The sequence below is a fragment of the Ptychodera flava genome, chromosome 11 (genome assembly GCF_041260155.1).
Source record: "Ptychodera flava strain L36383 chromosome 11, AS_Pfla_20210202, whole genome shotgun sequence".
NCBI classification, from domain to species: domain Eukaryota; kingdom Metazoa; phylum Hemichordata; class Enteropneusta; family Ptychoderidae; genus Ptychodera; species Ptychodera flava.
In genome coordinates this window covers 4846178-4859214 of record NC_091938.1, presented here as the reverse complement: position 1 = coordinate 4859214, position 13037 = coordinate 4846178, and the positions used below count along the sequence as shown (strand labels likewise).

General features: G+C 39.0%; 1 protein-coding gene across 1 annotated transcript in view; it reads left to right on the top strand.

Moving 5' to 3' along the window:
- The window catches only part of LOC139143731 (titin-like), a 184781-nt gene that overhangs the window by 122941 nt on the left and 48803 nt on the right, over window positions 1–13037 (top strand). Inside the window, exons 150-166 of the mRNA XM_070714267.1 lie at window positions 100–402; window positions 816–1109; window positions 1466–1660; window positions 2945–3526; window positions 3949–4251; window positions 4594–5181; window positions 5519–5821; window positions 6230–6820; window positions 7112–7414; window positions 7660–7947; window positions 8129–8431; window positions 9128–9430; window positions 9863–10126; window positions 10468–10752; window positions 11233–11535; window positions 11995–12300; window positions 12708–13004. Coding sequence (XP_070570368.1) covers window positions 100–402; window positions 816–1109; window positions 1466–1660; window positions 2945–3526; window positions 3949–4251; window positions 4594–5181; window positions 5519–5821; window positions 6230–6820; window positions 7112–7414; window positions 7660–7947; window positions 8129–8431; window positions 9128–9430; window positions 9863–10126; window positions 10468–10752; window positions 11233–11535; window positions 11995–12300; window positions 12708–13004 — 5811 coding nt within the window. The remainder of the gene's footprint in view (window positions 1–99; window positions 403–815; window positions 1110–1465; window positions 1661–2944; window positions 3527–3948; window positions 4252–4593; window positions 5182–5518; window positions 5822–6229; window positions 6821–7111; window positions 7415–7659; window positions 7948–8128; window positions 8432–9127; window positions 9431–9862; window positions 10127–10467; window positions 10753–11232; window positions 11536–11994; window positions 12301–12707; window positions 13005–13037) is intronic.

Below are 13037 nucleotides of genomic sequence, written 5' to 3'. Positions count from 1 at the left end.
CAATGCATGCCATAGATGTCAATTATTCCTGCATGGTGTGAACAACTAACAGGTAAGTTCAAATGTTCTTAAGAATCTATTATTATCATGACAACACAGATGTACCCAGTGCACCTGGTAGACCTGAAATCAACAATGTCACCAAGACAACCATGACATTAGCATGGAGAGCGCCCTCATCAGACGGTGGCAGTAAGATTACCGGTTACATCATCGAAAAGAAAGATAAGTTCAGTATTGTGTGGGAGAAGGCTCATAGAGATGATGTCTATGAAACCACACACACTGTCACTGATCTCAAAGAAGGCAAAGAGTATGAGTTTAGAGTGAGTGCCATCAACAAGGCTGGTATTGGTCAAAATAGCCAGACATCACAAACTAGACTTGCTAAGGCTCCATATGGTAAGTGTATTTGTAGTGCCAGCGTCTATAATGTGATCTTTTTCAATACTCAAATTTTTCAAAGTTATGGTACTTCGTCTGCTACAGTGGTGTGTATACTTTGACATTTGTCATTTTTACTGCTTTATTGTAGTCTTCATATTTTGCATTTTTATTGTTTTAAAGAACCCAATTAAGACCTCAGCATGAATTCTATTCATTTTAATTATACAAGTTGGAAAAGAGCAAGCCATCATTACAATATGTTGTTTTGTGACACCTTTTAATAATGTCTTTCCAAAGTTGGTTTTGATTTTGACATTTTACCAAAATATTTTCAGGAAATCAAGAATGAAAACTGCTTGGAGCCATCTTTACTGAAAAACCATCAGAATGAAAACTCAATTTCAAACTGTTTCGTTTGCTATTCTTAGATGTACCACAAGAGCCAGGCACCCCTGTTCTGTCTGACATCACCAACACATCCATGACACTGACATGGACACCACCTCTCTCTGACGGAGGAGCTCCAATCACAGGTTACATCATTGAGAAATCAGAAAGATTCTCCACACACTGGACCAGAGTCAACAGAGAGGCAGTGAGCAGTACCACCTACACTGTCACTGATCTCAGAGAAAATGTGGAATATTCATTCCGTGTTTCTGCCGAGAACAAAGCTGGAATTGGTAAACCTAGCAAACCAACTGCCCAGAGATCAGTTGCTGGTTAGTTTTATGCTCTTCATTCAATAAAAATACAAAATATTAATTGTTAATTTCTTTCAGGGATATTGCAGAGCTCTTTTCAAGATATCAGAACAGTGAAATTGCTATTTTAGCCAAACTCCTGCTTGCAAATATTAATCAACCTTAATTTTTGATACCATTTGTCCCTGAATTTTACACAGTGCTATATCTGCTGTGATATAGAAATAATCCTAACAATCCTAACAGAATTGAAACTCCGGCTGGCAAGACTGAAAGAGACATGTGATGAAACATGTCTCAATGACAAGTGTTTTAATAATATAATGATTTATTTTATCTAAAAAGTGGGGGATGTTATTTATTTGTGTTTTCAGAGACCGGATACACTAACTGGGAAGAACGACCGATTCTCAGTAGTTACGCAGCTGATATGTCCAAAGCTTATAGCAGCCTGAGAGCAAAAGTTACCTCACCTACTTACCATGAATTAGAACAGCGGCCCATCTTGAGTATCAACACTGGCATGATACGAAGACTAACTTCCACGACAACTGACAGTAGCGTGCATGGCATGTGAAAATATACCTTGTTTTGACCTGTCACATGTGAACTTTAACCCCTACATAAAAAAACCCAAACCACTGTGTATTCCACTATGTGTATCTCATGCCTGCATGCAAATTTAATCCAAAACACCCTCTCCCTCCCTCATAACACATCTGACATCTAATATGTAAAACAAGTTTGTACTCTTTTCAATTAAACATTCAGATATAGGTCTTTTCACCTAACCTGCATGCACACATCCCCTTTATCATCAGTTGGAAGAACCTCATACTTGACTTATACAGTTGGATTGATCTAAATTTTCAACAACTTTAGGGATGGACAAGGTGTTTCTGTAATGATCATTGATAAGATACCTGTGTGTCAAGTGAAAGACTTCCATTCACTTGTTTCAATGTTAAGTTGTATACTGGTTATAATTCTGGTGGAAGATCTTATGTCCCAATAGCTTGGCTGTATTATACACATTGTATTATAAAGTCAATCGTTATTTCTCAATCTAAGTCAAAAAGTTAAAGTTGTTTTTTAAAATGCTAGTTTTCTATTTTGCACCAATCTGAATCAGCTAACGTACGGCTAGAAAAGACCAATTGGATGCGGTCATAGGTTTTTAAAATTTACAATCAAAGTACATGTATATACATAGGGTATATTACAGCTACGCTCACTGTCATCTTCACACTCCATTCCAGTGGTTGATGGGAATCTGTAATATCCACAAGGTGTTACGGGGTAACTGTTTTGAAACCTCTTTATTGTGTACAGATCATCTCTCACTGACTTGAATCTCTGCTGTTAGGATCAGCTGAAATTGATAAATTCTACATCATATACCATTAATTCTTCAACCTGTTTAACATTAATACAAAAGCTATTATTCCAAACTTTGCAATACTCAGATAGCCATTTCATTACAAAGACCAAAATGACAGTGGAAAATCATAATTTGGCAGAGTAACAAAAACCAAACAACAATTACTCCTAACATACAAATGTTTTTAGAGCGTACTTTTATGAAATTAGAGCACAGTAAGATAGATGCCAATTGGAAAAAGGTGATGAAAGCATTGATCTTTACAAGTATAATAGATTTGATAGAAAATACAAAAAGGCTAGTTGTATAGATACCAGTAAATTTTGAAAACCCTCACTAAGAAATGCAGTGTTGAATGCTATTAGTCATGTACAGTTCATCATAAAGAGGTTTCATTCCTGATAACTGTAACTTTAAAAACTTGTGAAACTTACCGATTTGTATGTTCCTTCCTTTAATTTTATCCCAACAGTTGCACCCCAACTTGACCTCAGCAAATTCCGTGACACTCTGGTCGTCAAAGCTGGATCTGCATTCCATCTGGATGTGCCATTCAAGGCATCGCCCAGACCAACTGTCACATGGACCAAGGATGATGACCTGGTGGAATCTACCTTCCGCACAAAGATAGACCTGTCAGACAGAAGTGCAATTCTGACAGTCAAGAACTGTGTCTGCAAAGATGGCGGTCGATACACAGTGAAATTATCCAATGAAGCAGGCAGTGAGACTGGAACCGTTCAGGTACAAGTGTTGGACAGACCATCCCCACCACGCAACCTGGTCGTCTCTGACATCAACAGTACTCAAGTCACCCTCTCCTGGCAGCCTCCTGAAGATGACGGTGGCAGCAAAGTAACACACTACGTGATTGAGAAGCGCGACATGGCAAGAACTGTCTGGTCACGTGTGACCAACGTGACAGACACTACACACAGAGTAACGAATCTCATGGAACACTATGACTATGCTTTCCGCATCAGAGCAGTCAACAAAATTGGTGAAAGTGAACCACTAGAAACAGCCACTAAAGTCCACCTTCAAAGCAAGTATGGTGAGTATGAATAAACAAGAATATTCCTAGTAAATTGCATGAATCAGCCCAATCAGATGTACAAAATTTTCTTCATAACTTCATGTGTATTACACGTCTAGAGTATCAAATATTAAGGCCAATAAAATAACTTTTTATCATCATGTGAGACAAATACTTCTTTGTGCCAGACAAAAGTGAACTTGAAAATGTTATGAGTATTTTTGTCTTTCTTTTCCACCATTAAACTAGCAAGATCAATAATCACAGTGTTAATAAAAGAATCAAATATAAAAATATACTTTCATATATTTGCAACTATACATGAAGTTCTGCAAACTGATTTCAATGAACGTCTACAGTTTCATAAAATTTTTGTGTATTTCCAACAGTTTATTTGCCTTATAATTTTAATGCTATCTCCTTTTTTTCTCAACTCTCAGATAAACCTGGTGCTCCTAGTATGCCAGAGATCTTGTCAGTTAGCTCAGAATCTGTCAAACTATCCTGGGAACCCCCTTCGTACGATGGCGGAACCCCCGTCACAGGTTTCTACGTGGAGAAGAGAGAAAGATCCATGACTCAATGGTCAAGGATGACACTTACACCGATTTTGGACACAAGTTACAGAGCTACCAGGTTACTGAGAGGGGCTGAGTATGAATTCAGAGTACTCGCTGAAAATCAAGCTGGTACTGGACAACCCAGTGAACCAACACAAGTTGTTAGAGCCATTGAACCAGCTGGTAAGTTTAGCTGACAAAAATTTATCAGTTCATTGGAGTGATTCATTGTTTGAACACACGCTACTTTAGAAATGCATTTAGTTTAAGTGGTTTGTTGTTCATTCATGCCAGTTTTCTCTTTGTAACCAAAGTATAAGGTCATTTATAGAAAGACTGTGAAGAAAGACTGTGTGTGTCAGCTGAAACTGAAATTCAAATCAAAACTTTTACAAAGTGATATCAAATAGTTGATACTATAATGTCTGTTGTACAAGTTGCCATTTGTACCGTTTACCTACCATCAATGAGTGTATTCCTACAAATCTCTTAGATCCGTGTTGTATTATTTTGTTTTTTCAACAGTTGCACCCAAACTCATGTTGGATGTCAAGTACAGAGACACCATGACAATCAAAGCTGGCACAGTCCTCCGTGTTGAGGTACCTTACAAAGCCACACCACTTCCTTCCATCAAATGGAGCAAAGATGGTGCACCGATCCAATCATCCTGGAGAATCAGACTGGAGAGTACAGATGAACGCACTGCCATCACCGTCAAAGACACAGATAGATCAGACGGCGGTCACTATGCTTTACAAGTCAACAACGAAGCAGGCAGTGACACTGCCACCATTGACGTCCAGGTACTGGATAAGCCCGGATCACCAAGAGGACCACTAGACGCCAACAACATCACCAGCCACTCAGTGACACTGAGCTGGTTGGCTCCAAGAGACGATGGTGGTAGTCCAATCACGGGTTATGTCATTGAAAAGAGGGATGGAACACACTACATGTGGTCGACTGTTGCCACTGATCACACGGACACAACCATGAAAGTCTCAGGACTGACTGAAGACATGCAATATCAATTCCGTGTACTGGCCAAAAACAAGTATGGAATCAGTGAACCTCTGGAGGGAGAGAGAGTTGTACCAAGAGGACACTATGGTAAGTGCTGATAAAGAATTTCAAAAAAAGGATTCTTAGCGTGGAAATAATTCCATCGAGCATTTCAATTATTGACCATCAACATTTTCATGCAATATTATTGTTTGCAGGAGGATAGTTAAATTTGTCAAAGTTTTCAATCAAGAAATCTTGAATTATTTAATCCCACAACACTTTTTCTCATTTTATGACAGGAAACAATCTTTTTCCACTGATTTATTTAACTCAATGATACCAATTATATGTGGGGTGGTGTTTTAGAATATTCCTAAAAAACGTGCAAAGCATGTAAATTTAAAGGAAATAACAACACAAACTCTCATTGGTTATCAAACAGATGTGCCTGATGCACCAGGTGCTCCAGATGTGTCTGAAATCACCAGTGAGTCTATGCTTCTGAGATGGAGTGAACCAATCAATGATGGCGGTGCTCCAGTTACTGGTTACATCATTGAAATGAGACAGACAACCAGTCCAAGATGGACCAAGGCCACTGGTCTTCCAGTCGTCAACACTTCATTCAAAGTCAGCAGGTTGACCAGAGGAGCTGAGTACGAATACCGTATCCTGGCTGAGAACAAAGCTGGTCATAGCAAACCCAGTGAACCATCCAGAACAGTGACAGCTGAAGATCCAGCAGGTGAATGAATCAGGCTTCTGTTGCATACAAGATCTGCTACTTGGATTCAGCTCCTTGGATTGGGACAATTCAGATATTAAGCAATTTCTCTTTTTTCAAATATTTAGATTATAAAGATATTGAAAGCACAGAAAATCTGAGAAAAGTGATGACAAAGTCATTTGTAATACCTTGAAAATGCATATTGTATTTATCTCCATTTATTGAGCTGAAAATTAAAAGTAATACCTGACAGAAATGTGCAGCAGCTAAGCCTGTTTTCCCAATTCAATAATTCTAGTTGGGAAGAAACACTTCCAATAATGTTTAAAAAAACCAAATTATTTTTAAAAATTAGTGAATTTTTCGTGCCGCAATTTTTTACCTGGTTACTTATAAGTGCACTAATCATGTATTGTTACTCTACAGTTGCTCCCAAGATCAAACTTGAAGCCAAGTACAAGAAGGCAGTGCTGGTGAAAGCTGGCACAACATTCCAACTGGAAGCAACATTGCATGGTTCACCAGCACCAACAGTGAAATGGGTGAAGGACGACATGATTGCCGCTTCTGCATTGCACAGATCAAGAGTTGACACATCACAAACCAGTACTACACTGTCAACCTTCAATGCAGAGAGGGAAGACACTGGCACCTATCAGGTAACAGCAACTAACAAAGCTGGCAGTGACACCACAATCTTCACAGTACATGTCGTTGACAGACCAACTCCACCTAGAGGACCACTTGAAGTGCTCAAAGTAACAAGCAATGAAGTGACGCTGGCATGGCAACCACCAGAAGATGACGGCTCCAGTCCTGTTGTCAACTACATCCTGGAAAGGAAGGAAGCTGGTTCCAGAGTGTGGACCAAAGTATCCAGTTCCATCAAAGAAACACGGTTTAAGGTGACACGTCTTGTGGAAGGTGTGGAATACCAATTCCGCGTCAGTGCAGAAAACAAATATGGTGTCAGTGAACCTCTGACTAGTGACAGAATCAAACCAAAGAGTGAATTTGGTGAGTACTTGAATATCAAGTTAGAATATGATGATATGATTGGTGAAATTTGCTGAATACACTTGGCATGTTTCTACCAATCACTCTTTCCAACAAGTTCGTCACAATTTGAATATGACTTTTTGAAGGTTTTTTATATGCGGTTAGGTAGTTCACTGTTGCTTGGCAACTACTTGGTGGCTGGTCAAAATCACATGTCGAAAAAGATATTTTCACTGATTTTGATCTCTACCAAATTGAAATAAAAACAATATGAAAAACTTCATGGTTATTATCTTCTGTTATTTACAGATGTACCTGGCCAACCAGGTGTACCTGAAGTATCCAACGTTCGTGCTGATTCCATGACAGTATCTTGGAGACCACCTGGCTATGATGGTGGTACTCCAATCACAGGCTACTACCTGGAAAAGAAGGATGTGATGGGTACCATTTGGAGCCGAGCATCCCTTACAGCCATTCCAAGTACTACATATTCAGTCCACAGACTGCACAGAGGAGTGGAGTATGAGTTCCGTGTCAGCGCAGAAAACAAGGCAGGCATTGGAAAATCCAGTGAACCAGCTTTACCTGTCAGGGCACAAGAACCAGCAGGTCAGTGTCAAATGTCATTGCGTGTGTCAAAGGTCATGGAAAATAAAAATCATTATGCTAATATTTACCTTTTATTCAAAATTTCCTTTGCTTAAGGATAGACAAATTTTCTGCTGAATTAAAGTTAGAAAAATACAATTTGAGTTATATTTGCTTAATTATGAATGAAAAGTATTCATCAACATATTTGCATCTGTTATTGAAAAAATTTAAATGAAGAGTGTTCTTTTTTCTAAACTCTTCAGCTGCTCCAAAGATCAACTTACCATTGATGTACAGTGACACTGTGATTCTCAAAGCTGGAGTCACATTCAAACTGGATGTACCATTCACGGGAGTACCAAACCCAACTACCACCTGGTACAAGGATGGACAAGTCCTGCGTCAGGGACTGCGTGTCCGAGCCGATACTGCAGAAACTGGCTCCACTCTGACTGTGAAGACAGTTGAGAGGCAGGATGGTGGTGTGTATGTGCTGCAAACCCACAATCCAGCTGGTTCAGATACAGCAACAGTTACCGTCATGGTTCTAGGTAAGCTTATAGCCAGCAACTGGCTTGATTTCTGCCCCCTCCAGAAAAACTGATGGAAGGCAAAATTTGTGACCCTTTCTTGTTTACAACTAATATTTGCTGTCAAAAATGGAATTTCATTAACTGTCATAAGATTGATGTTTAGCAAAAACTAACTTCATTATCTGTGCATCTTTTATAGACAAACCTGGACCACCACAAGGACCAATGACATTCTCCAACATCACCAGAGAGAGTGTGACAGTGTCATGGCAACCACCGCTTGATGATGGTGGAAGTGAAGTCACCAACTACATCCTTGAGAAGCGTGAACATGGACGTGCAAAGTGGACTCGTGTTTCTTCAACACTGACCGGTACCAAGTACACAGTGACCAGTCTTGTCAATGGAACTCACTATCAGTTCCGTGTCATGGCTGAAAATCAGTATGGACCAAGTGAACCTCTAGAGGGCGCTGAGTCTGTATTGATCAAGAGTCCATACGGTAAGGATCTCAGTTTACTCTTGCAAACCTGTTTTCCTGTATATAAGTTCAACCAACCCATTGAATTATGTGGATCTACTGTACTTTGGTGGTAAAAAGGACAATTACTATTGAGTTTTTGCAATTTCTAAGTCCTGCAAAGTAGGTCATCTGGTCCATCTACAGCAAAAAACAGGATGGTTGAACAGTCTCATATACATTACGTTTACTTTTTTGTATGTGGCACACAAGTTTTGTAGATAACATTGTAGATAAAAAGAACAGAGTCATTTGAGTGTCTGGATAGAACACACAAGGGAATTGCTAAATTAGTTATCGAGTTGATAGTAGAGACCAAAGTTAATTAGGACGGCACTCTGGCTAAACAAACCATAATACAATGTATACGTACTGATGCCAATCTGTCTAGACACACACGGATAAACAGTGGAGTGGAGAGTTACATGATAGTATTTCACTCAAATGAGTCGGTTCTTTTTATCTACAATGTATCTACAAATTGTGTGAGACGTACAAAAAAGTAAACGTAATGTATATGAGACTGTCCAACCATCCTGTTTTTTGCTGTAGTATGTACAGAAATGTAAATTTTTCAAACCACAAATGGTCAATTGAAATGCATACAAGTCATTGTGGTGAGTCTTTACCTTCATTGGCAAGTCGTGTTATAAAATTCAAAATATTTTTGTTTTCCAGATGTACCTGATCCACCAGCCAACCTGCAAGTTACAGAATTCGCTGCAGAATCCATGGTACTGACATGGCGTCCACCAAGGAAAGATGGCGGTGCTGAAATCATGGGATACTTCATTGAAAAGAAGGAAAGTCACGCCACCAGATGGATTCCTGTTAACAGACACATTGTCACTGACACAACACACAAAGTTACTGGACTCATTGAAGGATATGAATATGAATTCAGAGTCATGGCTGAAAATGAAGCTGGTCTGAGTCAACCCAGTGCAGCATCAGCACCAGAGAAAGCTAGAGAACCTATCGGTACGGCCATACTTATTTTATTTGATAAAAATTACAGTTTAAAAGTTTGCTTATAAATAGATCATTTAGTTAACATACCATGTCTTTTTAAAATTCAATTCAAAGATGAGCAGATTAAGATTTTTCAAAGTTCATCTTGTAGTTATATACCAGATAGAAACCAGTCAAGCTGATTTCGGACAACATTAGGAAAGTTCAGTCCACTATTGTCAACTGTAAATGTAAAGTTGATGTAATCAGTAACATTTTATTGCTGACAAGAAAACAAAGCACAATCTAATTTGTGAGACAGCAGGGATGCATTTGAATGTAGTTGTCCATTAAGTCGACAGTTCAGTTAGAGAACAGACGTAAATTACCACTATTCATTGGGTTTCAGGTCTGAAAAAGTTGAGTTAGAATTTCAATGTTTTGATATTTCCTTTTTGACAGAACGTGCTGAGTTCATCACATCAATCAAAGACAACAGAGCAACAGTTGGCAGCAGAGTCATCTTTGAATGCATCATTTCCAATGAGAATGCAGAAGTACAGTGGGAGAAGGACGGCATTCAATTTGTTGAGAGTGACAGAATCCACTTTGTTACTGATGGTGAACGCCGTGCATTGGTCATTGAAAATGTTGGACCAAGAGACATCGGCAGATACACTGCTGTATGTGTGGATCTCAGAACATCAGCAGCTCTCTATGTCACTGGTAAGATTCATTGCACTCTTTGTTTCATATTCTGTACAGAACAGTGCACATCATAATGTTAAACGTTGTAAATATACACTTGAAATAATATAGAATGAACTTAAAAAATCGGTCAATTGAATATATTATTTTGAAAAAGAGTTTTGTAGCCTACCAGTAAAAGTCAAACTTTGGAATTATTCAACAAGAGAGTAATGGAATTTTTGGCAGTGTTTGAATTAATGATGCAGTATGTCATTCTGAGAGTAATGTGTAATTCTCCTCATTAGTTTCTTAATTAGGGAACAATTTTAAGTTGATGCATACTTACATTTGATTGCAACCCCTTTTCTTCCTTACAGCACCACCAACCCTAGACATGGACGCTGTGCCTGAAGTTGTGACTCTGAAAGCCGGCAATGTCCTACGTCTGGCTGTGCCATACAGTGGTGTGCCCACGCCAACCATCACATGGTACAGATATGACGTGAAGATCAAGGAAGACAGAAGAATCCGTATTGACTGTTTTGACAACAAGACAACTCTGGTCATCAAAGACACACTCAGAAGTGATTCTGGTAAATACTCAGTTACTGCTGTCAATGAGGCTGGCAAGATAACCGCTGATATCCATGTCAACATACTGGGTGAGTTGTGATTCTATTGACTTCTCTATGGTAGGTTTTCCATGGCAACCATCTACATGGTGACAACCAACTTCATACATATATTATGGAAAAAGGAAGTGATTTTTGTCAAGTTCTCAGAGTTAGGCTTTTCCATGGTAAACCAACTGTATAGTAACTACCAAAATTGTACATTAATTATAAAAGAGAGAAACACCAAACTGGCTTGTCAGATGAAAAGTTCCATCAGCAATTTTATCTAGGGAGATCTTCTTTCCTGGTTTGTGATTTTTTGAAGTTGGTTAATTAATGCAAACATTGATAACATAGACAATGAAAAGATAAAATAATCACCGGAATGCCCAACGCATGATTGTAGTTATGGCAACAACTTGTGTGCCAAGTTAACCTTGTCTGACCTATTCAATAATCAACAGGAAATAAAGTAATTTTGTGATCAACTGTGTTAAGTATTATCAATCTGCTTTTTTTTTATATCAGATGTTCCTGGCCCACCCACTGGACCACTGGAAATATCTGATGTCGGCAAATACTCTGTCAGTCTCTCATGGCAACCACCGAAAGAAAATGGCGGTAGCAAAGTGGAATGCTACACGGTGGAGAGACGTCAGAGATTCATGAACATGTGGATCATGGAGAGTAACTCAGTGATGAACACCTCATACACTGTTACCAGACTACAGGAGAATACTGCCTATGAATTCAGAGTTATGGCGGAGAATATGTACGGTGTAGGAGCACCGCTTGAAGGGGTAGAACCTGTTGTATGCAAGAGTCCATTCAGTGAGTAGTGTTACTATGGCATATGAAACTACAGTACAGTATGCAGTGTAATAGTCAGCTGTGTTTATTCCTCCTATCATGAACTTTGTCTGTCTGATTTCATGAAATGCTGACAGACTCTGAGGTGATTTGAATCTTTCTTAAGCTGTAGTGCAGCGCAAAAAAGCAGGTTTACGCAGCTTGAAACAGAAAGTGATGGCAGTTAAAGATTTATGAAAGTCTGGTGACAATTTAGTCTTCTTTGATACAAATTAAGTAGCAAATGTGGAACATTTGTTACACTTGTATTGTTATATTGTATAGTAGCTCATAAAATCTTACCACAACAGTCAGTGATATCATAATTATGATCTTTCAAAATTTAAACTTGTACTTCCTTCCCATTTGATAGTCACATTGGTAAATAACCTCATACTCCCAGTTAATTAACATACATTTTAAAAATTTCCATTGCCTCAGCTGTACCTAGTATACCAGGTACTCCAGAAATCTACTCCATCAAGAAAGACCGCATGACACTGACTTGGACAGAGCCAAGATTTGACGGTGGAACTCCAATCCTGGGCTATGTAGTGGAACGCCGTGAAAGACACAGTATCAGATGGACCAGAATTAATGAAGACTTGTTGGAAGACACCAGCTATGTGGTGACAATGTTGACTGAAGGCTATGAATATGAATTCCGTGTAGCTGCAGTCAATGCTGAAGGCAGGGGTACTCCCAGTGAATCAACAGCGCCACCAAAGATTGCAAGAGAATACATCAGTAAGTAACTTGTTTTTATGAAATTGAGTTTCAAAAAGAATAATGTCTTATACCATCAAAATATTCAAGTCTTGTAGAGTACATATTTAAATTGACTGAATTAGAAAATATATGATAAGTCTCAATACTTGCAGTTGGCCAAGATACAGTAACTGTCACTACAAATGGACCAGCATTTATGGAATAGTATAGTCAATCCAGTTTTCTGCATGGTTCAACAGTTGTACTCAAAATAACAAGGCGTACAGTTAGTGAAAAAAGCTTAGATCATCAAAGTGTACTTACAATAAACAAGCAGGTGTTCCCATTGATTTCATTCTAATCATCTATTAATTTAAAAGAGAGTGAAGTGTGGTTGTCTTAGAAAGGACCTAACGGGATTGACAATTTGAATCTTTGCATTACAGGAATACCATCACCACCTGGTGTTCCATCCATTCATGACATCACTTCCACCAGTGTACGTCTCACCTGGCTGACTCCAATCTCCAATGGTGGCAGCCCAGTGACCCACTACATCGTGGAGAGACGCATCCGTGGATCATATGACTGGACACACAGAGTCACGGTGGAGGAGACTTCATGCTTCTTGAGAGATCTCTTTGAAGAAGTTGAATACTGCTTCAGAGTCCGAGCTGTCAATGCTGCTGGTGAAAGTGACCCAAGCAGAGCCTCAGAACCAATGATCGCTGAAGATGTCACAGGTGAGAATATCACTATTTTTTGCTCATAGTCTT